Source organism: Triticum aestivum, chromosome 2D (genome assembly GCF_018294505.1).
Source record: "Triticum aestivum cultivar Chinese Spring chromosome 2D, IWGSC CS RefSeq v2.1, whole genome shotgun sequence".
NCBI lineage: Eukaryota > Viridiplantae > Streptophyta > Magnoliopsida > Poales > Poaceae > Triticum > Triticum aestivum.
The window spans coordinates 66,031,351-66,055,296 of NC_057799.1; the positions used below are offsets into that span (position 1 = coordinate 66,031,351).

Genomic DNA, 23,946 nt, shown 5'->3' on the forward strand with positions numbered 1-23,946 from the left:
GATCGGGCAGCGCCCGTCGCCCATTCGCCCGCGCCCGTTTGGCCCTATGGGCCACTGCCCAGTGGGGCCCCCGCCCCACACCCTTCTGTTAAAAAAAAGAGAATAAAAATAAAAATAAATAATTAAATAAATAATTAATTAATTAACTTAATTAGATCTGTTAAATTAACCTGATTAACTCTGATTAGTTAACCTAATTAATTATGTTTAGTTAAACTGTGACCATGACAACTGGGACCCACGCGTCAGTTGACCAGTCAACTCCTCTGTTGACTGCTGATGTCATGCTGACGTCATGATGACGTCAGCAGGCACTATTCTGGATAATGTTGAATTAAATAAATTAAATAAATTCTAAAATGATTTAAAACTTTAGAAAATCATATAAAATAAACCGTAGCTCAGATGAAAATACTTTCTACATGAAAGTTGCTCAGAACGACGAGACGAATCCGGATACGCAGCCCGTTCGTCTGCCACACATACCTAGCATAGCAAACACGCAACTTTTCCCCTCCGGTTCATCTGTCCGAAAACGCGAAACACCGGGGATACTTTCCCGGAAGTTCCCCCCCTTCGCCGGTATCACCTATCCATGTGTTAGGCCATCCCTAGCACAACGTATTGCTGCGTCTTGCTTTGTGTTACATTTGATTGCTCTGTTATTTATTGTGTTCCCCCTTCGTTACTTCTTTCCGGTAGACCCTGAGACTGCCGGCGACCCCCAGTTCGACTACGGTGTTGACGACCCCTCCTACTTGCCAGAGCAACCAGGCAAGCCCCCCCTTGATCACCAGATATCGCCTATTCTCCTCTATACTGCTTGCATTAGAGTAGTGTAGCATGTTACTGCTTTCCGTTAATCCTATCCTGATGCATAGCCTGTCATTGTTGCTACAGTTGTTACCCTTACCTGCTATCCTACTGCTTAGTATAGGATGCTATGTTCCATCAGTGGCCCTACACTCTTGTTCGTCTGCCATGCTATACTACTGGGCCGTGATCACTTCGGGAGGTGATCATGGGTATATACTATATACATTATATACATGACACATGTGGTGACTAAAGTCGGGTCGGCTCGAGGAGTACCCGCAAGTGATTCTGATGAGGGGGCTGAAAGGACAGGTGGCTCCACCCCGGTAGAGGTGGGCCTGGGTTCCTGACGGCCCCCGACTGTTACTTTGTGGCGGAGCGATAGGGCAGGTTGAGACCACCTAGGAGAGAGGTGGGCCTGGCCCTGGTCGGCGTTCGCAGATACTTAACACGCTCAACGAGATCTTGGTATTTGATCTGAGTCTGGCCATTTGGTCTATACGCACTAACCATCTACGCGGGAGTAGTTATGGGTATCCTGACGTCGTGGTATCAGCCGAAGCTCTTCTTGACGTCAGCGACGGAGCGGTGCGCGCCGGATTGGACTGGAACGCCTACTAGGCTAGGTCTGCTTCCGGCCGCGCACGCAACGTGCAGGTGTGCAATGGGCGATGGGCCCAGACCCCTGCGCGCATAGGATTTAGACTGGTGTGTTGACCTCTCTGTTGAGCCTAGGTGGGGCTGCGACGTGTTGATCTTCCGCGGCCGGGCATGACCCAGAAAAGTGTGTCCGGCCAAATGGGATCGAGCGTGTTGGGTTATGTGGTGCATCCCTGCAGGGAAGTTTATCTATTCGTATAGCCGTGTCCCTCGGTAAAAGGACGACCCGGAGTTTTACCTTGACCTTATGATAACTAGAACTGGATACTTAATAAAACACACTCTTCCAAGTGCCAGATATAACCCGGTGATCGCTCTCTAACAGGGCGACGAGGAGGGGATCGCCGGGTAGGATTATGCTATACGACGCTACTTGGAGGATTTCAATCTACTCTCTTCTACATGGTGCAAGATGGAGGCTGCCAGAAGCGTAGTCTTCGACAGGATTAGTTATCCCCCTCTTATTCTGGCATTCTGCAGTTCAGTCCACCGATATGACCCTTTACACATATACCCATGCATATGTAGTGTAGCTCCTTGCTTGCGAGTACTTTGGATGAGTACTCACGGTTGCTTTTCTCCCTCTTTTCCCCTTTCTATACCTGATTGTCGCAACCAGATGCTGGAGTCCAGGAGCTAGAGATCCCGATGATGATTCTACATGGAGTTCGGCTTCGAGGAGTAGTTAGGAGGTCTCAGGCAGGAGGCCTTGCCTTTTCGATCGTTGCTACTTTTGTGCTAGCCTTCTTAAGGCAAACTTGTTTAACTTATGTCTGTACTCAGATATTGTTGCTTCCGTTGACTCGTCTATGATCGAGCACTTGTATTCGAGCCCTCGAGGCCCCTGGCTTGTATTATGATGCTTGTATGACTTATTTATGTATTAGAGTTGTGTTGTGATATCTTCCCGTGAGTCCTTGATCTTGATCGTACACATTTGCGTGCATGATTAGTGTACGGTCAAATCGGGGGCGTCACAGACGGCTCGGCGCGGCTCCTCGCCCGGGCTGGCTGGCCGCAGCCGGCAGCCAGTGGGGTAAGCGCCCGTCAAATCCAAGTGTACGACAAGACACCCGCCATGTCGTGGAGAGTCTGGCTCGCGGGCAATTGCGGCATCTCCCGTGATGTTGCACACCTCTCCACTCGCGTGGAGGTGCTGACCACCGGCTCCAGCACCAGTGCGACGGCGGCTGCTCCCTCCTGCTAGGAGAACGTGCTCCGCACAACGATGCAGCAGAGCCTGTGCGCGCCCATCGCAATCGGCATGGACCCCAATGCTGTCGCGGCCGAGCTTGAGGAGACGCGCAAGCGTCTGCTCGACAAGGACATAGGGCTTGCCACCATGCAGTGACGACGATAAGGGGTATAAGATCCCCAAAGGCGGGCTCTTCGAGACTTGTACTAAATGTGTGTGCAATTTCATCACAAAAAAAATGTACTTTGATCTTTATGATATGGATGAGATACATATTACCATGCAAAAAAATCATTTTGGTGTGAGCTGTAAAAAATTATGTACTTTTCTTGTGAATAGTACATGTGGTAGAAATACGTGGTTTTGTCATTTTTTTTAGCTTGCATAAAAAAGTATTTGGCCATGATACTTTGCAAACAAATAGTAGTACACACTCAATGTATGTGTGTATTTTCTTTCTAGTTTTATTACGCACCTATGTCTGGAGCATGCTCCTGTAACAAAAATGAAGTTGTGCGCCGTCTTAGATCGAGTCACACAGCCATCTCGAACGCGATGGAAGAAGCCGACACGCGCCTTGCGCCCCCGGCAGCACGTGGCCTAGGAAAAGTGACTCCGCGCGCCAGACGCGATGACGACGCCGCCCATCAACTCCGGGCGGCTTGCGCGCTCACTGAGCTCCGTGCACGTACGTACGTCGATGGTCAGCGCCATCGCAAACCCAGACAGATCACCACGTCTATAAATCCACGCGCCCCGAAGTCCGTAGTAGATCACATCACACTTCACACAGCACGAAGAAGAATTCCAGTCAGCTCAACTGAACCAGCAGATCCTCCTAGACCTCCCTCATCACCGACTCACCGACCGATCGCCATGGCGCAGGCGGAGCGCGAGTGCATGCGCGTGGTCATGTTCCCGTGGCTGGCGCACGGCCACATCAACCCGTACCTCGAGCTGGCCAAGCGCCTCGTCGCCGCCAGCCCCGACGACCACCACCTCGACGTCGTCGTGCACCTCGTCTCCACGCCGGCCAACCTCGCGCCCCTCGCGCACCACCAGACGGACCGGATCAAGCTCGTCGAGCTCCACCTCCCGGCGCTCCCCGGCCTCCCGCCCGCGCTGCACACCACCAAGGGCCTCCCCGCCCACCTCATGCCGGCCCTCAAACGCGCCTGCGACCTCGCCGCGCCACGCTTCGGCGCGCTCCTCGACCAGCTCTGCCCGGACATTGTCGTCTACGACTTCCTCCAGCCGTGGGCGCCGCTCGAGGCCGCGGCGCGCGGCGTGCCCGCGGTCCACTTCAACACCTTCAGCGCCGCCGCCAAGGCATTCGTCGTCCACTGCCTCAAGAATGAACGGACCCCCAGCGCCTTCCCGTTCGAGTCCATCAGCCTCGGCGGCGCCGAGGAGGACGCCAAGTACACGGCGCGGCTCATCTCCCGCGACGACGGCACGGCCATGATCCCCGAGCGCGACCGCCTGCCGCTCAGCCTGGAGCGCTCCTCCGGGTTCGTGGCCATCAAGACGTGCGCCGACATCGAGCGCAAGTACGTGGACTACCTGTCCCAGCTCGTGGGCAAGGAGGTCGTGCCCACCGGCCCGTTGCTCGTAGACTCCGGTGGCTCCGAGGCGAAGCGCGACGGAGGCCGCATCACGCGGTGGCTCGACGGGAAGGAGCCGGGCTCCGTGGTGTTCGTCTCCTTCGGCAGCGAGTACTTCATGTCAGACCGCCAGATGGCGCAGATGGCGCGCGGGCTGGAGCTCAGCAGGGTGCCCTACCTGTGGGTGGTGCGGTTCCCGAACGCAGAGGACGACGCCCGCGGCGCGGCGAGGTCCATGCCGCGGGGGTTCAAGCCGGCGCGGGGGCTGGTGGTGGAAGGGTGGGCGCCGCAGTGGCGCATCCTGTCGCACCGGTCCTGCGGCGCGTTCCTGACCCACTGCGGGTGGAGCTCGGTGCTGGAGTCGATGGCGGCGGGGGTGCCGATGGTGGCGCTGCCGCTGCACATCGACCAGCCGCTGAACGCCAACCTCGCGGTGGAGCTGGGCGCGGCGGCCGCGCGCGTGAAGCAGGAGCGGTTCGGGGAGTTCAAGGCGGAGGACGTGGCGCGGGCGGTGCGCTCGGCTGTGAACGGGAGGGAACGGGTGGCGGCGAGGCGCCGTGCGAGGGAGCTGCGGGAGGTGATGGCGCGGAACAACGGCGACGACCGGCAGATCGCGACGCTGCTGCAGAGGATGGCGCGGCTCTGCGGCAAGGGCCAGGCCGTACCAAATTAGTGGGCTTTTTTTTGAACTTTTTTTTCTGTGTTTCCAACGGGTTTAGTCGAGAATAAATAAACAGTCGGGAGCGGTGGCTGCCACAGCCCACCTGTACTCTTTTTTCTTTTCTTTTTGAGGCAAACAGCCCATCTGTACATACGCTCGGGCTGTCCGGACTACTAGTTTCGGTCTTTCCAGATTGAACTAGTTTCAGCCTTTTCAGTTTCCTTCAAGGCAAAGTCGGCCCATTCGAAGAAATAACAACAGCCTGATGTTCTATCAAAAAGCCCATCAGGCTAAACCTCGGCCTCCTCCTCTTCCTTGGAACTGGAACTGGATCCTCTAACATACACAAGGAATGTTAGAGAAGGGATATTAGAAAAGCTACAGTACCCTAACTTCCCTTCTATTAATCCATACAATTAAGGCTGAATAACTTAAATTAATTTTTAAGATTTATGGTTTAGTGTTTAGAGTTTAGGGTGTAAGATAACTTTAATTAATTTTTAAATTACAGATCTAGTATGTAAATTCATAGTAAGGCTAAAATAACTTAAATTAATTTTTAAGATTTATGGTTTAGGGTTTAGAATTTAGGGTGTAAGGTAACTTAAATTAATTTTAAAATTACAGATCTAGTATGTAGTAATTACATATAAACAAGTTGATGATGAGATAAAATTAATTTTGGATTTTTTATATCTACAGTAATTATCAAAAGTAAATAACCTGCTAATAGTCCCTAACATTCCTTTTCATTTTACACTAGACGAGCTCTGTAGCACTGTGACTTTCCTTCTCTAAGTTAGAGGATCCGGCTCGCTCTTCCTCAGCCACCTCCTTCTCTTCGGTTACATCCTCCATGTCATGGGACGCCTTCGAATGATACCAAATGGAGTCGTGGTTGAGCTCATCAAGTTCAAGGGTTTTCATTATTTAGGCCACTAGTTGTGTCTTACTATTCAGTTTTGTCATTGGAAATTATAGCTATTTAAAAATGTTCAGAATGCCAACAATCCGTGACATGCTTGTGCGAAAATGCCATTAGACATCATTATTATCAGTTCAAACCCGTTGGCCATGTTATATGACAAAAATACCCCTAGACCCATATGTCAGTGTTGTTGGGATTAAGTGGGGCCCACACTTAATTGTAGTGAGATAGCGGGAGAGCTAACATGTTGGTCCATAGGTATTTTGGTCATTATAACATGGCAAACGAGATATGAGCTGACGGTAATAGTGTCTAGTAGCATTTTTTATCATGCGTCTAACGAAGCGATGGCATTTTTGAGCAGTTAAAATTCCTAATGGCAAAACTAAGTAGTTGGACATAACCAGCCGCATAAATGATAAAAACCCTAAGTCCTATCGTGGCCGAGGACTCCAAAGACGCTAAGAAACTTGGTCGTGTTCATCTCCGCGCTACGACAAGGAAACAAAGAAACTACATCACCATCCGCTACCAACAATCACCGATCGGCTGAAAATGTTGAAGATTTTTTTACCTTGTAGGCATTTCATCCAGCACTTGGAGGCCGCGAACTTGTTGCAGGTTGTGGCCGCCGCCCGCGCCAGAGCAGTGGTTGTAGGTCCCGCCGGAGCAGTTGCACAAGGTGATGCCTTGGAGGAGGCGTCATTGTGGCCTTCTTCATCTTCTTCTTCGCGGCCGCCTCAGCGAGGGCCATCGCCACCGCCGTCGGCTTTCTTGCTCGTTTGGCTCCTGCAGGAGCGCTGGGAGGGCGGCGGGCCGTTGCTGGAGAGGCGACCGCCAACCCGACGGCCATTGCCGTTGTTGGAGGAGAAGCTTGAACCCGATGGGTTTTTTTCATCCCCAAAGTTTTCTTCGGTGCGTGCGGCGTCGCATGGGTGGTTTTCGGCGGTGACCGGCACGGCAAGGGAAGGGTCTGGGCTATCCATCCAGCCGGAGGGAGGGGTCATCAGTGGCGGCGGCGAGGCGTGGTGATTACGGTGGAGGGATACAAGGTGGCACGAGCGTGGGAAAAAGATAGGCCGCCACTTTTACTCAGCCGTAGCGGGAGTGAGCATATTTTAGAGTGATTGGAGGGGGGGTAGGCGGGGAGGATAAATTTTACTCCACTCTTCGGTTTATGGAATCGGCCGGATGCACAGTAAGGGAGGAAGACCAAAATTATCCTCCCTTACGGCCGGAAAGGGGATTGGTTAGAAATGCCCTAACTGAGTTAAGAGGACAAGTTTGCAACTCCATGAGGTACCATTATACCACTAGTAGAAAAAGGGCCTTTAGTCCCGGTTCTTACACGAACCGGGACTAAAGGCCCTCCACGTGGCCGCTGCCTGGAGGTCCACCTTTAGTCCCGGTTGGTAACACCAACCGGTACTAAAGGAAATTTTATGATTTTTTTTTGAATTTTTTTTATTTTCAAATTTCTGAATTATTTTAACCTCTAATCTCTAATCACCCCTCATCACTGCTCAATTTAACCTCTAATCTCTAATCACCCCTCATCATTCCAAATCATCTAACTTCCCGGACGGTCACCCATCCTCTCACTACTCCAGCCTGAGCACGCTTAACTTCCGAGTTCTATTCTCCCTCGTTTCCAAGTCTGCACTTGTTGTTTTCCTGACAATAGTAAGATGTCAATCCTATTAACCCTCAGGAATTTAGCTTGAGCATGAAGTCACACATTTCACTGTTTGAGTTTGAAACTATTGTTCTAAAAAACAATAATTGTTTAGTAACACTGATATTTCTTGAATAAGTAGTTTGACCATAGTTTGACCAGATTTGACCAAAATTCAAAAAAACTGAAATAATTATTTAGTAACACTAATATTTCTTGAATAATTAGTTTGACCATTGTTTGACCACAGTTTGACCAGATTTGACCAAAATTCAAAAAAATGAAATAATTATTTAGTAACACTAATATTCTTGAATAATTATTTAGTAACACTAATACTTCTTGAATAAGTAGTTTGACCATAGTTTGACCAGATTTAACAAAAATTCAAAAAAAAAACAGAAATTTGAGCATAACTTTTTTCCTTTTAGAATTTGAGGATTCTAAAATTTGCAAACAGGCCGTAGGCGGTCAAAATCGGATGCGGATTTTAGTGCTGACATTTTGATATATTATATTTTTTTCTGACATCGCATGCAAAAGTTATAGCCGTTTTACATTTTCCCTACGCTTTTTGCAAAACATGTCCAAATTTAAGTTTTTAAATTTTCCTAACTAGTACATGTAGTAACATAACTACATCTGAAAGGATTTTAATTTTTGAAGTTTTTATCATTTTCTTTTGCTTTTTACAAAACTGAAAAGGCGATCCAGGGGGGTAGAGTTTGAAATTGGGACCTTTAGTACCGGTTCATGACCCATTAGTACCGGTTGGTGGCTCGAACGCCCATTAGTACCGGTTCGTGGCACCAACCGGGACTAAAGGTCCCATTTGAACCGGGACTAATGCCTGTACGGTGCCCTAGCCGCTCGAACATTAGTCTCGGTTCGTAATGCAACCAGGATTAATGTTTTTTTCTGACCGAACCAAAGCCCTGTTTTCTACTAGTGTACAGTGGCAGAGTTTCTAGAAACAATGAAAAGAAGAGCAATGATTATCGAATTTGAACTCAGACATGCAGCGAGAGAAGGCACGTGTTTTTGGTCAACGAGAGCTCTGAATAGACTAAATCAACTCAAGCCGCACTATGATCTCCTCCATGACTCAACGAGCTGAGCATGATCGCATGAACATGGCTAGCGTCCCAGCGACCAATGGAGTCCCAGCCAGAACCACTCACTGAATATATATAGCTAGGCACCTCAGTTTTGACAAGGCAACCATCTGCACACCTTGTCGAATGCTATTTGTGTCAATAACAAGGTGCTAAACTACCACTTAACTAACAGGATCAGGACCACTGAATCAGGGTCAGGACCACTGTATCAAGATCAAGATCACCTGTGTAGCTAGATGAATTTCGCCGATCCACACACACACACACACACACAAAAATAAAAATCTCAAGTCCAGCAGCAACAACCTCCGGTCCTCTTTCGAGTTGTCGGGCATTCTTATTACATGGGCATCTCCCATTTCTGCGCGTACACTAGTGCTCCATTATTATTCTGGGAGTACTCTATATATATTTACGCAACGGAAACTGAATAATTGTACGTTTCAGAGATCATTGGAAATGAGCATTTCTCAGACACGGCCTAGAAATAGCAACAGCAATCATCTATTATTGTACTACCCAAAATCTCCTGCCTAAAAAACAATAGAGATATCACACGAGAGTCGGTACTTAACAATAGAAGCATATGTGTGTCCTTTTCCTCTCTGCTCAAGACCCAGAGTGCTTATCTGCAGCCCCGGACTGAACAGGCTCGCATCACCGTCGACCTCGACCTACTATGCAGACTAACATATATTACAAGTACGCGCGCATCAGCTGCCAATAGCCCATTAGCATCAGCCCGATGGAAAAAATCAGTTCCTTTTTGGAACCTTGTGTGGCGCTTTTTCCTTTTCCCGCTTTGGTGACGACGGGCGTGAGTGCTGCCTCCCGCCTGCTACGGCTGACTAGACATCTCGTACTGATCTACTTGCATTTTTTAAGCGCTTCTAATCCACATTATTGCCTTTTAAGTAGTAGTAAAATTGCTGCTGTTGCTTCGTACCGTCAGCAACTGCAGTTCCGAACCCATGCAAAGAGCGACCGGCGAGCATCTCGACGCATGCACTTTTCTTGCTACTTTAAGTCCGATCCTATGAAGTACCAAGGGCCGTTGTAAATGTCAAAATGTGCGTGCCTTTCAGGCATGCATGTCACTGTCAACGCCTCCGGTTCGAGATTACTAATTAAGCACGGCCATTTTGAGCTAGCTTTGTCTTAGGCTGGCCATAGTGAGAGTAACATAACTAGTATCATATACTTGGGACTCGTAAACATGCTTACGTGGCAGAAAATTAAAGAAAAGAGAGAGGGTCCTAGTAACATAGGTAGATACCGTAACATAATAATTGTTATGCTACTATGTGTCATGCATGGCAATAAATGAGACCACCTATGATACTACTAGTGTATGTTACTCCCCACTATGACCAGCCTTACGCTGAAATGGTTGGCCTGCTGTTGGTTTCAGTGCTTGGACATGAAAGATAGGGCACGAACCACACGCATGGGGGCAGGGGGCACTGAAACTTGGACACCAATAGACTATTTGGCTAATTAAAATTGCCGCCACGGCTCGATAAGCATGCATGGCATAAATGTGTTTCAGGGAGTTTTTAATATCTGATTATAACTAACTAATACTCCAAAAAGAGCATCATCCCAACTTGTCCTCCTCTCGATCCAGATAGTTTAAGCGAGCCAGCAACCACGTCACCGGCACTTTTGCGCTTTTGCTCTCTCTTCCTCCTCTGTGTATATATCGAGCCCTAGCCTACTTAACCAGATCACATAGAGAGACACATTAGCGCGCAGACAGAAAAAAAACTTTGTACAGGCAGAGATGGCGAGGGTACACTCTTCGCCGTCGTTTTCTTCTTCTTCGTCGCCGGCGGCAGCTGCGGCGGCGTGCGCGGGCGAGAGAAGGGGGAAGGTGTTCACGCTGTGGCTGAAGTCGCTGGTGCTCAACGGGCGGGGGTGCACCGTGTACGACTCCGACGGCCACATCGTGTACCGCGTCGACAACTACGGCTCCAAGTGCAGCGACAACGTCTGCCTCATGGACCTCCGCGGCAACATCGTCGTCAACATACACAAGAAGGTGTGTACATTTTCCTTTGCTGAGAATATCATCAAGATCTATGAAATACTATGTTGGCGCTCAAACGAATGTATGATCGATCTTTCTGACTGGTTACTTAATTGTGGATTCCTGCAGAAGCTCGCGTTTGGCAAGTGGGAAGGGTACAAGTGGACCGGCCGGAAGCAAGAGGCGAGCGCATGGTTCAAGGTGGCGCGGCCGCGCGGCGGCATCTTCCACCGGAGCGGCGGCCGCCCCTCGTCGTCGCCGTGCGAGTTCGAGAGCGACGCCGGCCGTGCCATGCGGTACAGGATCGACGACGACGGCGGGGCGCGCGCCGGGAAGCGGGCGTGCTGCAGGATCGTGGACGCCGGCACCGGGCTGGTGGTGGCGGAGGTGAAGAGGAAGGTGACGGCGGGCGGGGTGGCGCTCGGGGAGGACGTGCTCGCCCTGGTGGTGGAGCCCGGCGTCGACGACTCGCTCATCATGGGGCTCGTGCTCGTCTACGGGCTCATGAATCGCACCATGTGAAGCAAAACCAGAACAGAATAGAGACTTTTACAGTCTTTCTTCGTGTGAATTACCGTGTAACTGCGAGTAGAACGACTTCCTAGTGTGACACAGATGACTGATCTACAAGTGATTTTGATTCCATGGCGTTTGTACTGCCAAAAATGTTCAGCGTCGCCTAAGATGTGTTTAACAAAACACACTTGTTCCCCAGGTTCGATCAGTGCAAGTTGTTTATTCCCACCCTCTGACTTCAATCGTCGTACGTGAACTCCGTGTAATTAGTCTTTTTTCGAAAACAATAAAATTGGAAGTGTTGTTTCGCCTTCCCCGTTGTAGATTCTAACTCTCCACCAGGGCATGCGATTCCGTTTCGTCAGGTCGCTGGACAGTTTGACCTAAAGGTAGAAATCACTGAGGAACATACCGGATCCATGTCTTGATTAAGGCCTTGTACAATACAAGGTGTTTATTTGTAAAGAGTAGATGCTTAATTAGGCACCCTTTACAGAGACAAGCACTAGTGCTTGAGAAAAACTCAGTTTATTTTACTATAAGCACCTCTTCTAAGCACCATGCACTGTATACAAGACCTAAATGGGTTCACACTGGCTGGAACATCAATTAACGAAACTCCGAACTGGCATTACAAAACAATTGACTCAAAAAAATTGCCTATAAATGAAGAACCAACAGAGCTATTCATTATCTATCTTCTCAGTCGCTTCACTCTAATGCTTCTGCTCTATGTACAGGCTACAAATAAGCTACATGAAGTAGCTTAGAGGTGTCTTCTTTCTAGATCCGCCTTCACCATAAAGCTCGTTCCACTGAACAAGCTCGTTCATATTTGTCGAATCAGATGATATACTTGCACACACCTACACACGAGGCAAGTTACGTTAGGATCACACTTTTATCAACAACTTGGAGATGAAAAAACATAAAATGACAATGGGGTAACCTTAATTATTATAGTACTCCCTCCGCCCCAAAGTAAGTGTCTCAACTTTGTACTAACTTTAATAGCACAAGTACTAAACTTAAGACACTTATTTTGGGACGGAGGGAATATATCCTAGAAACAAATTGACGCTACAACCCAGAACATATCAATACTGGCATTAGTCTCCAATCTTGAAACTAAACCCGCAAGAGCCGTCATCAGCATTTGTTATATATTTGATGGATTAAGTTTCACAGGCGGTGAGGGGCATCATCTACTTGTATCCTAGAAAGAAATTGCGCTACAACCCAGAACATATCAATACTAGCAGTACACTCTCCAATCTTGAAACTAAGCCCGCAAGAGCTGTCATCAGCATTTGTCATATATTTGATGGATTAAGTTTCGCAGGCGGTGAGGGGCATCAAATCTACTTGTGTAATTGAGTCTGATTTGCATTAGGTTTATTTTTATCTTCTTTTCCATTTTTGGCCAGGGTAAGAAATAGATGAAAAACAGCAGTAATATTTACCTGCTCGTGTGCCTGTTTGAGATCACTCATATTTAGGGGACGGACATCACTGCTAGAATACTTGGGAGGCAATGGTTTGTTTTCTGCTTCTGCCAAGGATCTCTCCTGCAAGTAGACACAAGATGATAGATTAGAGGTCTGATGTAGCCTCAACAAGGATAATAAAAAATAAATCAATTCAAATTATTAATGATTTGGTTAACCAGATATTCTAAAAGCATCGATAACATCAGAACCATTGAGAGAAATCAGAAGGATCAGAGATTATTAATCAGTAAAACTGACAACACATAGGAAAGTAGTACAAGAAATTAAGAATTTAAAACTAACCTTCTTCTCTTTTTCAAGGATTTCCCTTATGGGACTATGTGCAGCAGTAATACACAGATTCTGGGGAAAATTAAAATTGTCAGCAGAAAGAATATGGAAATTACCTGTTTAAAAAGGAAATCAAATAAGAAACAAATAAGCTCAACATAAAATTAAATACCTTCAGATCACTGCCTGAATACCCCTCAGTCAAGCTAGCCACTGCTTCCAGATCTACATCTTCTGCCAAATCTTCTTTGGCTAGTATTACACTAATAATCTTTTTCCTATTGGTTGCGTCTGGTAAATTCACCATCAACCTAAACAATAGTTTCAGAAGAATTATTGCTGGTTCGCAATGCCAGTGTCACAATTTGCATTTATTTGTTAAAATATGTATACCCATACCTCCTTGGGAGCCTCCTAATGACAGCCTCATCAAGATCAAACGGCCTATTAGTGGCAGCAAGTACTAATACACGTTCTTTGTCTTTTGTTCTCAGACCATCCCAGTTCACCATAAATTCATTTTTCATTTTACGCATGGCTTCATGTTCCCCTGGGTTTTCACGTCTACCCAGCATGCCGTCAACCTGCAAAACAGGGGACACAGCAGGGTCTCTTAATTAATACACTATTATTCTGCAGCCTGTTGAATCATAATCATATCATCAATGATGATGAAATTTTTTGACTGACCTCATCCACAAAAATGACACTGGGAGCAATTTTGCTTGCAAGTGAAAACACAGCTTTCACATATTTTTCCCCCTCGCCAAACCACTGTTACAATTACAGGTAAGAAAATGTAGAACTAACAACGGAGAGCAATCTAGGTAAATATCTGTTATGGGAAAACCTTCGAGCCAATGCTTGACATTGATATGTTGATGAAGTTAGCACCAGCCTCTGTTGCAACAGCTTTAGCAAGCATGGTCTTCCCCGTACCAGGTGGACCAAAAAGCAATATTCCTTTACATGGCTGGTGCAAAATGAAAAATCAGAACAATATTGCACACTGGGTAAGTTAAGAAATACTAATTAATAAGGAGAATAATATGATAACGGCAGTATTCAACCTGCTACATTCAGTTTGAAGTGATTCTTGTTGCTCTTTTCAATTAAATTTGGGATTGCATGATATTAATTACTTCCTCTGTCCCATAATGTAAGATGTTTTTTGACACTACACGTTTTTGCAGTTTAAATTGAACTAACGGGACGTCTTATATTTAGAAAGTGAAGCTGTATAACAGAAGGCTCACAAAAGCATCATACATAAATTCAAAATGCTAGAAAGCACAGAATGATAGGAGATGATGGACAAACCACAGGTGGACAGCATTACAATATTTACAAAACCACTCAACAAGGATGAGTCATAAGCGCAGAAAGGGGGATATCTAACTATAATTCAAAATGCTAGAAAGCATAGAATGAATAGGAGATGATGGACACACCGCAGGTGGACAGCATTACAATATTTACAAAACCACTCAACAAGGATGAGTCATAAGCGCAGAAAGGAGGATACCTAACTATAAAGGCAAATGACAAAACAAGGAGCCATTGTTACAGGTGAAACAGAGGACTCACAGAAGGGACATCTGGATTGTTTTAGAAGAATATTAAGCATATATAATGAAGATTGAGAATGCCTTGTACCTTCATAAGTTGTCCCTTGGAGAACAACTCTGGCCTTTGCAATGGAAGCATCACTAATTCCTTCAAAGTTTCCTTGACATTCTCTAGTGCTCCAATGTCATCAAAGGAAACACCTATCTCATCTGGAGGGATAACATCACCAAGAAGCCTCTTTTCAAATTCATTCTCCGTGGCAACATCCTACAATGAAAAGGCATGTATGTAAGTCATTGGCATTAGACACCATTAATGTGATAATGGACCAGAGCCTCAAATAATAGGTGAAACTCAAACTCAATCTGACTTATTTGCACGCTTCAAATAAATAACTGGGCCAGGCTGATCATGGCCAGGTCAAGTCATATACATGAGGTGATCTTTGCTATTAAGAAAAGAAGACGAAAATCACCTTGAGTGATTTCTTTGTGCTCTTTTTCTTATGGTCATTTTGCATCCTTTCCGACAAATCAACCCCATGCTGAAGGCTGAAATGCAACAATTTCAGTAAGATAATCATTAGATGAACCAGAAAGAACTTTCTTGCACAACTTTTGAAGTGTACAATGTTAGAGAATAAACCTTTCACCAGAAAGAGCAAGTAACACATCCTTTCCAGGAGTTGGAACAGTGGAATTCATAACTTGATGACTCAAAGCATAACCAACTATTTTATCGACACCTGGAAACAAAAACAATAGACAGATGATGCTACATGGACATTATACAGGATAAAACATCATGTAGGAATGACTACTCACATTCATTTGTAAGAGTTCGATCTTTAACACATACTGTGGTCTCTACATCAGCACATTCCAGACCATTGCGAGTTAGAAACTGCATCCGATTGCATAAAGACATTAGTTAAACCAAGAGATATAAGGAACAGCAACATCAGTGGAGTGGAGCGACAATTCCATTTTTAGAGGTCGCACTAATACAGGTGATGCAGGAATACTATTTTGTCCCATAGTGGAGGCAAATCTATCGAAAGTTTCAACAAAACGTAAGAAAATTGTCAAATAAAAATCAGAACATCCTAATCACTCTGGGAATCTAATAGCAGCTTAATGACGTATTTTTTTAGTAATCATGTTTGGACTCCCAGCTACATAGGGAAAGACTAACATATAAAACGCAAGACATTAGGCTGAAGAGAACATATGATAATTGAATAACAGGGATGTGCAAACAAGCAGTTACTTAAAACTGAAACATAATAACATTGGGTATGTTCGAGAGCAAAAGAACATTTAAGGTTTTTAAGTCTATTATAGTCCAAAAGTAATATACAAAATGACAAGTCACTAATTAATACTTACAGACTGGACTTTTGAAATGTTAGCCTTCACTTTCAGAATTTCAATATCACGATCCAATAGCTGTTTCCACTTTGAGAGTTCCAAGTCATCCTGTAGCATGTATTCAGAGTTATAACTAGGAGAGGACACTACCAAGTAGACATCATTGTTGAGTAACACAAATGGCATACCTGTGGTGGTTGTATTGTCACTTTACTGGGGAAAAGTTTAGTGACATGCTTCGCAGTCTTCGCTGCTTCTTTGGTTTTATCATTCACCCGGCCAAAGCTATCCTGCATTGGTGTACATTAGATTGTAACAACAAAAGTGTAACAGAGCACTTATGACAGAAACCATTATTTAATTTAATTGATAAAAGGGTCCAGTAAGAAAAATAATACAGTGGACAAGATAATAAGCAATTGAGATATATATCAGAAATATCCTTTCAGTAAAAGCTGACAATGTGTTGTAGTGCCATGGAGTCCCTACACTAGCATGGCATAAGTAGGGATACTTCCAGCAAAACCAGAAAAGGCACCTGGAACGCAAGGTCGAGTATTGCTGCTTGACCATATGGGAACTTCGAAAGGAAAGGAGACCCGTTTAGCTGTATAAACAACATCTTTTTTGTTAGCTAAAAGAATGAATACTTAGAAATCGGGTGCAGATTATCTTTACAGTAAGTACCTTATCTTTCCGACTGTCTGCCTGGGTCTGAGACCCAATAACAAAAACACCTGCTGGAAAAATTTCGAGCTTGCTCTTTAGACCATGATAAGAGTAAGTGTTTCCACACACTTTCTCAACGTCCTTCAAAAATAGGATAAGGGGTCCATGCGCACTTTCTTCAGAAAGAAACTGCATAAAATTCCAGTGAGTAATAGGAAAAAATGACAAATGCTGATAAAAGTAAGGTTGCGAAGATCGTACAAACCTCAAATATTACATCAAATGGATGTTTAGCTCTATCTTCCCATCCTGGACCATCGAGGCACAGAGAATCAACTGGAAATACAAATAGGCATAAGTAACTTGTTACAAAAATTAACAATATAGCAAAAAAACACTGCATTTAAGAAGTACATAAGAACAACAGAAGAAGAAAAACTCACCTGAACAGAAGAAACCATGATCAACCTCACAATTGCCTCCTAGATCAATGCCCCCAGGAATCGGTTTGTCAAAACTGACTCCGATTTTTGAGGATCCATTTTCCTCAAAAGGAAGTCGCACTTCACCCTGGGAACCATAATCTGGAGCTCTGCAGATTGTATAATTTGGCATAAATTTTTAATAGATGCAAGTAAAATATGCAAATGGCAACACCAAGAGAGAGGTCAATTGCAAACAAAGGGGTGGAATGCTAACATAATACTAGGTAATAATTCAGAAAATTCATATGGTTAGCGATCATTACATATCATCACAGGTCAGACCAACAAGCAGGGACTCAAACCAGCCTGGTTCTTTTATCCAATAAGAAAACCTACTGCCATCTAAGATAGACTATGCAACTTAAGTATAAAAGATCAATGCAGTACAATATAATATGCAATATTTACAGGAAAATGGAGAAAGGATTATTCTCATGATTATTGCATCAGATCTACTTTTCCATATAACACATTTGGAACGTAAGAATTTCATACAAAAGGAAACTTATACTCCTGCTGGATGTGCAGTTTCCTGAAAAATTCATACGAGAATCCTGCATTGCAAACAGGGCTAAATCCAGACCCATGTAAAAAAGCTTATAGCTGCTACCAGTTACTGCAAACTCTCTATAGCAACTCACGATCATCGTATATCATACAATAGGTTTTCCAGCTTTGCACAGCACAAATAATTTTCTATCTGTAAACCCTCCTACTCAAAACTGCTATAGCATGAAAGGTACTAAGAGTAATCAAGAGAAAAAATTACATAAAAAAACTGCTGGGACATTCACACATGTGGCGCAGGAAGCTGAAAGGATGCACATTTTAAAAAACAAATCTTAAGGTATGGGACACACCTTTGTCCCTCGAGGATAAACCTTGTTGACTGCAAAGAACCAATGTATCGCACCCTATCACCTGAATAAAATATCAGAAGCATTACTACCGCTACATCAGGTGGTTTCATTACACTAAGAAAATATTGTAAAAACAAACAGTATAGTCTCCTCATCGTTCATAGTACCAAGGACAAATGCAGGGCCACCATACTCAATTCAACAGGTACTCTCAACATCTAGACTTAAAAATAGTTGCCAAAAAATAGCAAAGAAAATTTAGTGCTAATAACAGAGTCATGATAGCCTTACCTTTTTTGTACGGCTCTGACTCCTTTGACTTTGAAGACTGTCCCTGAAAAAAAATGATACTCGGGTGTTGGCATTTGAATTTGAACTAAAGAAATACCAAAGAAAAGACCCCCCCCCCCCAGACCCTCTCCTTTTGCACACAATTCATATGCAACTGTTTAAAGCGAGCATGCAGTTGCATCAGTGAGTAACTTACATCATACATCATTTTCTAGTTTACATCTCAAGGTGTCAGCTGATTCATTTATGGTGAAATTAACTAATGCTACATCTTTTCGGATGTATTTATAAACAGCACCAGTGCTGTGAGTTTACTGCAACTCTGCTGTACAGCTTGTTTACAAAGTTCAAACTCTGAAAGAAGAAAACATTTCGAGCTTCCAGAAAATACTAGCAGCATTGCACAAAAAGGTAAAGTAGAATAGTTGAGGCATATATTTCATCTCACAAAAAAGAAGACGCATATCTGTCATCTTACAAAAAGATAAGGCTTACAATAGAATTGGTTGTGGTTTGTTCAAAATGAGCTGTGGTGGCGCTGTTCAATATATCATCAATCCACTTCAAGAAGAATAAGCATGGCATGGTTAAGAGGCTTACACTCGACAGCAATGATGAATCTACAACGAGCAGCCTAGCATCGAAGTGTTTGGTGAGAGCCTTCATCAATGTTTCTTGGTATATCTCAGACCCTACAAAAAGTAAAATTGTTTTTAGTAAACAATCCAAGCATTTAGCATTTAACAAATATACAAAATCACTAACTGCAATACCCCATAATTTCATCAAGTATAACTAATACCTGCTGGACCAGATAATAGTACTCGTTGAGAAATAAAAGATATTTTTTTTGTCCACTCCATGGCTTCCTTGCAACACAAATTTACATGTGCTGGTGTCAGGAGAGAACTTTTGGTATTCTCACTGCAAGGATGAGAAGGCATCAAAGATAGTTCTTAACCACCAGAGACCAATCAATCAATATGCAACAGGCCAAATTAACTGGAAAAAAAAGTAGGTTGTACTCGAGTAATCAGTACTCACTTGCTAAATGCCTGTGTCTTGCAAAATATAAAACAACTTAGATTATTAGATATCCAATAGGTTGCTACTCATAAAATGAATTGATGGTGATGCCAAGCTTAAGCCTATGTGATGTGTTCATACACTTGAGCCACTTGGGGGTAACTTTATACTAATTTTGGTGTCAAACAGGACTAACATCTCCGCTGTTTGCAACAGATCTAATGGGTCGCATCAGGGTGAGAGGAGGTGACCAACGAACCACTATCACCAATTGAAACATTTGTAGGAGCAAGATTTAGTATATCCAATTATCATGCACTATGACCAACCAATCATTCTGGCTGCCATTATGTCACATCTTATTTTTTTTAGAAAATGGCGTCGCAGCTTACTAGCTAAAAGAAAGTATGATTTAGAAATGAGAATGGCATTGCAATTATTTTTCTTACATTTTTTAAGGATGATATGAGGAATAACAAATAAGAAGAGAAATGGGGTTTGTGAAATTAAAATACCATGGATAATAAATATGCTTTTCAGCAATTTGCACTGTTGAGTTAGAAATGTGAGCAGAAACAATAAGAGGATGAATCCACTAAATCTGGAGTTGTGCTGTTGCAACCGATACGTTATCATATTACAGAACTAAGCAATTGGGGAGAAATCATCCTTCTATAAGATCATTATAAGAATTTCTTTACTTATTATGTGAAGTACAAAATGAACATTCTAGGCTCCTAAAATGAAGGATAATAAGAGATGCATCAAATCATATATATTTCTATATCTCGAACAATATAACAAAAGAGCTGTTTTTTTTCATGAAGAGAGTAATAATCTGGATACCTCAGATAATATGGAAAACTATCAAATGACTCTGATATATCACTTGCACTAAAAAGTGCCTTCTTCAGATCTTCTTTTAAAAGTTTATGTTGAGCAAATGACACATTTTCTTCAGAAGAGAACTGGTTCTGCTCCTCCATTGTTTTACATAAACTGCTGACTATCTCTGTATCTAGTGAACAAAAAAGAGATCTGTTTAGCCTCACTTTCCTCTTTCATCATAATAACAAATAAAAGGTACTCCCTCTGTTTTTATTTACTCCGCATATTAGCTTTGGTCAAAGTCAAACTTTGTAAACTTTGATGAAGTTTATAGACAAAAATATTAACATATACAATAACAAATCAATAGCATTAGATTCAATGATTCATTATTGAATATACTTTCACATCATATAGATTTTTTATTTAAATGTTCAATTTTTTTCTATAAACTTGGTCAAACTTTATGAAGTTTGACTTCAATCAAACCTAATATGCAGAGTAAATAAAAACGGAGGGAGTACCCAGTTTTGAGGAACAAGATAGAAAAACAGAAGTCCTCTTATGTTGCATCCCCTTTTCTAGAAAGTTAGGGATTAGTAGGGCCTTAGGGAAGAAATGAAGCTGTCTCACCATGAGGAACCAATGGAGAGCAGCCACTACCAAAATTAAACGGCACTGATAACTTGGCCCTTTTAGATGATAAATGATCCAATGTGCCTTTCATAACTGGATGCTGCCCTTGCTGAACAAAACTCGGGGAAGAAAGGATTGATGTGCTTGATTTTTCCTCTGGAAGAGGCTGAAATATCTGCCAACATGTTAAGGACTTCCACGTCTAAAATGCAAGCTAACCCCAACATCTGTCCATCTAACTTTGCCTAGTAAGGCCAAGTTTTGGCAGGCCCAAATTAGCTGCCAATTCTTCCATGTGGGCATTGTTAGCCTGTAAAGTTTTTCCTGGTGTAGTCCACTACATAGTTTCAAATAAATACATACAATATTTTGAGCAACAAATTATACTATCATAGAAAGAACAATCTCATTTCGCTTGCAAGGCAGGAGAACCAAACATTGCTAGTCTTGCTTAACAAAGCAGTGGCAAAAACATCCAGACATGCCCGTAATCGCAGATAGGAGCAATACACATGTACTAAGAAAGCGGTCAGTCACAAAAAAGGATACATAAGCATGCTTCCCAAGTGAACTAAAAACAACTTCGTCGCCTCCAGTCAAGGTGACCTTAGCAGACTTGTCTAAGGCCTTCCCATTTACATAGACAACTTTGGATATAGAGACCTCAAGGGCAGCACCCCTCTGGTAAACAGGTCAAAATTGACAGTCAAAACCTCAAAATGATGAATGCAGGAAGAACTGAGTACTAATAAATTAATAAAATTAAGAATGCAACCATACCCTAACATGCCTCAGTCTGCAAACAAGTGATCCAGATAATGCGTCCGTCAGTTTCAAATCATGTTTACCACCATGGCCAACGGTGAAATAGGAAGCATAAATAGGAACCGTGGGATACTGAACAGCAGAAGAAGAATATAATCATTAGCAAAGATAATTGTTTAAAATTAGTAAATGCTAAGACTAAATTACCAATACTACAGAACTAAGTGGGGAATTGACAAAATGGTAAAGCTATTTGACGCGGTTACCAAAAACAGATGTCAACAACTCAAAAACAAGTAACTGTGAAATGGTATTTGCTATGCATGTATGCACCAACAACAGGGATCACCCTTGATCCAATGTGACTCATTTGGATCAAATGGTCCAAATGAACCTCCATACAATTTCAGAGTAACGTAAGATGTTCCTACTCAACTGTAGAAAAAAACGTTCAAGATTTTACAAATAAGATGATTACGCAAGTCCACAAGACAAATTAAATGACTCAATGGTGGCTGTGGCAACTGGCAAGGATTGGCATCTAAACATGATATTAGATTAGTACGCTTAAATTTGAGCAGGCAGACAATAACAATCCTATAGTTGCGAATGCAGGAGACTGGAAACTCAAGATAAATATCACAATGATGATTTTAAAATTACTGAACAGTTACTAGCGCAAGATTGCAAAACCCCCATACAGAAAAATCACAATGTTTAATAAAACTCTGACAAAGGCATTATACATGTCGGGCCAAATAATGACAGGAAGTAGATAATGTACAGAAGCCAGCAAACAGTAGCAAAACAAGAATAACTAGTCGATGTTCTCTGATATTTGGATAACTTAGATGGAACTATTCTTTCCTCCATTTTGAAGAAAAACTAGTTTCAGCTCCAAGAGCACATAATGGTCCTGTGTTTCCAACTAAAGCCATGCATGAAGCGTTATACGACAGATGATTCACAATAGAGCTTTGGCAGACATATATAATGACCCACTCAAGACACAGATTTGTAACAAAATGAATTTTGAATTAAAATCTGCTATGTTTACTAAAATGTTTGTGCTGTTTGATAGCTAGGAAGGCTAGAGCAGTTCAATTGTCCGTCAAATAACTTGATTAGATGCTATGCGGTCACCAAATAGAGTTGTGGCACTGTTCCTCACATAAGTGAGTTCTCCTAAACAACAGACCTGAGAAGATTGGGAAATCAGTCTGGCCCAGGCATGAGTCCGGCTACTGGCCGCCCCGCGCCTCGTCTTCCACTGCGTCATCTCTTCCGCGGTCGTCTCGTCCGACGGAGGCAGACGCCTGGGCGTCCTCTTCTTCCTCGCTGAAGCTTCAGCAAAAAGGGAGCAATCAAAAACCTCCCCCCGGGCTGGCTAAACCAAAGCCTAGCACCCCCTGAAACGAACCGTGAACTCAGAACCTAACAGCACGCACCTCCCGAATTCGACACCGTGGACGACGCCGCGACGGCCCCGGCGGACCTCTCCGCGGCCGGCGCGCTCAGCTGCGAGCTCTCGATCGCGCGGCCCGCTGCCTTGGCGGCGGCCTCGAACACGGGGCCTGACACCACGCGCGTCGTCTTGCCCTGCGCCTGCCACACCACCGCACAGCAACGAACAATCAGATCAATCGGTTCCCGGAAATCATGAGCGATACAAAACAGAGGAACGCGCGCAGGGACCTTGGCCCGCTTGGCCGAGCGGCCCCGCGAGGGCGGCGGGGAGGCGGCCTCCGCCGCGGGCGCGGACGCCGACGCCCCCGCCGCGTCGCCGTCGCCCGCGCCCGAGGCCGAGGCCGCCGCGGGCGGGGGCGTCGGGGGCGAGGCCTCCTCCGACGAGGCCCGGCGCTTCCCCGCGGAGCTGCGCCTGGTGTCGACCATGGCGGCGGGGCGAGGCCGGGAGGGGCGCGGATCCCCGCGGCGGGCGAGGGGCGAAGCGTAATTTCACGACGGGGCGGGTGCGTGCGCGGGCGCGGAGGCGTGACGAGGGGGGAGATGGGAGGGAGGCCACGGGGGACTCGCGCGGGGCTGTGGTTTTGTTTCCGTTTACGGATCGCGAGGTTGGTGGTGGGGGGAGGAGGGAGGCGCGCTTATTTATACGGGGCCCGAGGGGGTGGGGAGATCGGCTGGATGGCTGGCGGCGGCCGCGTCAACGGGGTTTTTTACCGGCGTTTTACGGAAGGAAGGAGGAGAAACGGCCGGCCTGGCCGTGGTGGATTCGACCGGTCCTTCTCTCTTCGTCAGCACCGAGCGAGCGAGCGGGCCGCAGCTTTTTTTTTCCTTCTTTCTTTTTTCCTCGAAGTTTGCCGAGTGCCGACTAGGTAGGGGCGTTCTCGCGATTCGCGAAGGCGGCCGCCGCGCGATGCGGGGCGGGGTTGTGGGGACGGAGGCGCGTGCGTGTCGCGTGTGCGCCGCGCGCGCCGTCGAGGGCGTGGGCCGTGGGGTGGGGCGG

The 23,946-nt window shown here is 44.9% G+C and overlaps 3 protein-coding genes across 4 annotated transcripts; 2 read left to right on the forward strand and 1 right to left on the reverse strand.

The window, feature by feature from the left end:
• Window positions 1-3,426: 3,426 nt before the first annotated feature.
• LOC123048734 (UDP-glucosyltransferase 29-like) lies at window positions 3,427-5,216 on the forward strand. Its single transcript, XM_044471776.1, has one exon. It carries the CDS (start codon window positions 3,548-3,550, stop codon window positions 4,946-4,948), a length of 1,401 nt encoding a protein of 466 aa, XP_044327711.1. The 5' UTR covers window positions 3,427-3,547; the 3' UTR covers window positions 4,949-5,216.
• Window positions 5,217-10,424: 5,208 nt separating this feature from the next.
• LOC123051613 (protein LURP-one-related 11) lies at window positions 10,425-11,430 on the forward strand. Its single transcript, XM_044474548.1, has 2 exons — window positions 10,425-10,698; window positions 10,816-11,430. The coding sequence occupies exons 1-2, from the start codon at window positions 10,441-10,443 to the stop codon at window positions 11,206-11,208; spliced, it is 651 nt and encodes a 216-aa protein (XP_044330483.1). The 5' UTR covers window positions 10,425-10,440; the 3' UTR covers window positions 11,209-11,430.
• A 196-nt stretch (window positions 11,431-11,626) lies between these two features.
• Window positions 11,627-23,561, reverse strand: LOC123051612 (uncharacterized). Of its 2 annotated transcripts, none has more exons than XM_044474547.1 (28): window positions 23,178-23,561; window positions 22,931-23,087; window positions 22,681-22,820; window positions 21,498-21,614; window positions 21,267-21,398; window positions 20,715-20,892; window positions 20,100-20,271; window positions 19,030-19,151; window positions 18,828-18,919; window positions 18,228-18,270; window positions 17,937-17,997; window positions 17,035-17,183; window positions 16,857-16,927; window positions 16,610-16,780; window positions 16,461-16,529; window positions 16,111-16,212; window positions 15,941-16,030; window positions 15,377-15,455; window positions 15,198-15,297; window positions 15,028-15,103; window positions 14,640-14,819; window positions 13,834-13,956; window positions 13,674-13,757; window positions 13,383-13,567; window positions 13,156-13,294; window positions 12,996-13,055; window positions 12,666-12,770; window positions 11,627-12,068 (listed from the first exon to the last, which is right to left on the reverse strand). In XM_044474547.1, exons 1-28 carry the CDS (start codon window positions 23,373-23,375, stop codon window positions 11,955-11,957), a joined length of 3,309 nt encoding a protein of 1,102 aa, XP_044330482.1. In that variant the 5' UTR covers window positions 23,376-23,561; the 3' UTR covers window positions 11,627-11,954. The 2 variants fall into 2 exon arrangements, with proteins under 2 accessions (XP_044330482.1, XP_044330480.1); XM_044474545.1 differs by having other exon boundaries at window positions 22,681-22,826.
• Window positions 23,562-23,946: the final 385 nt, after the last annotated feature.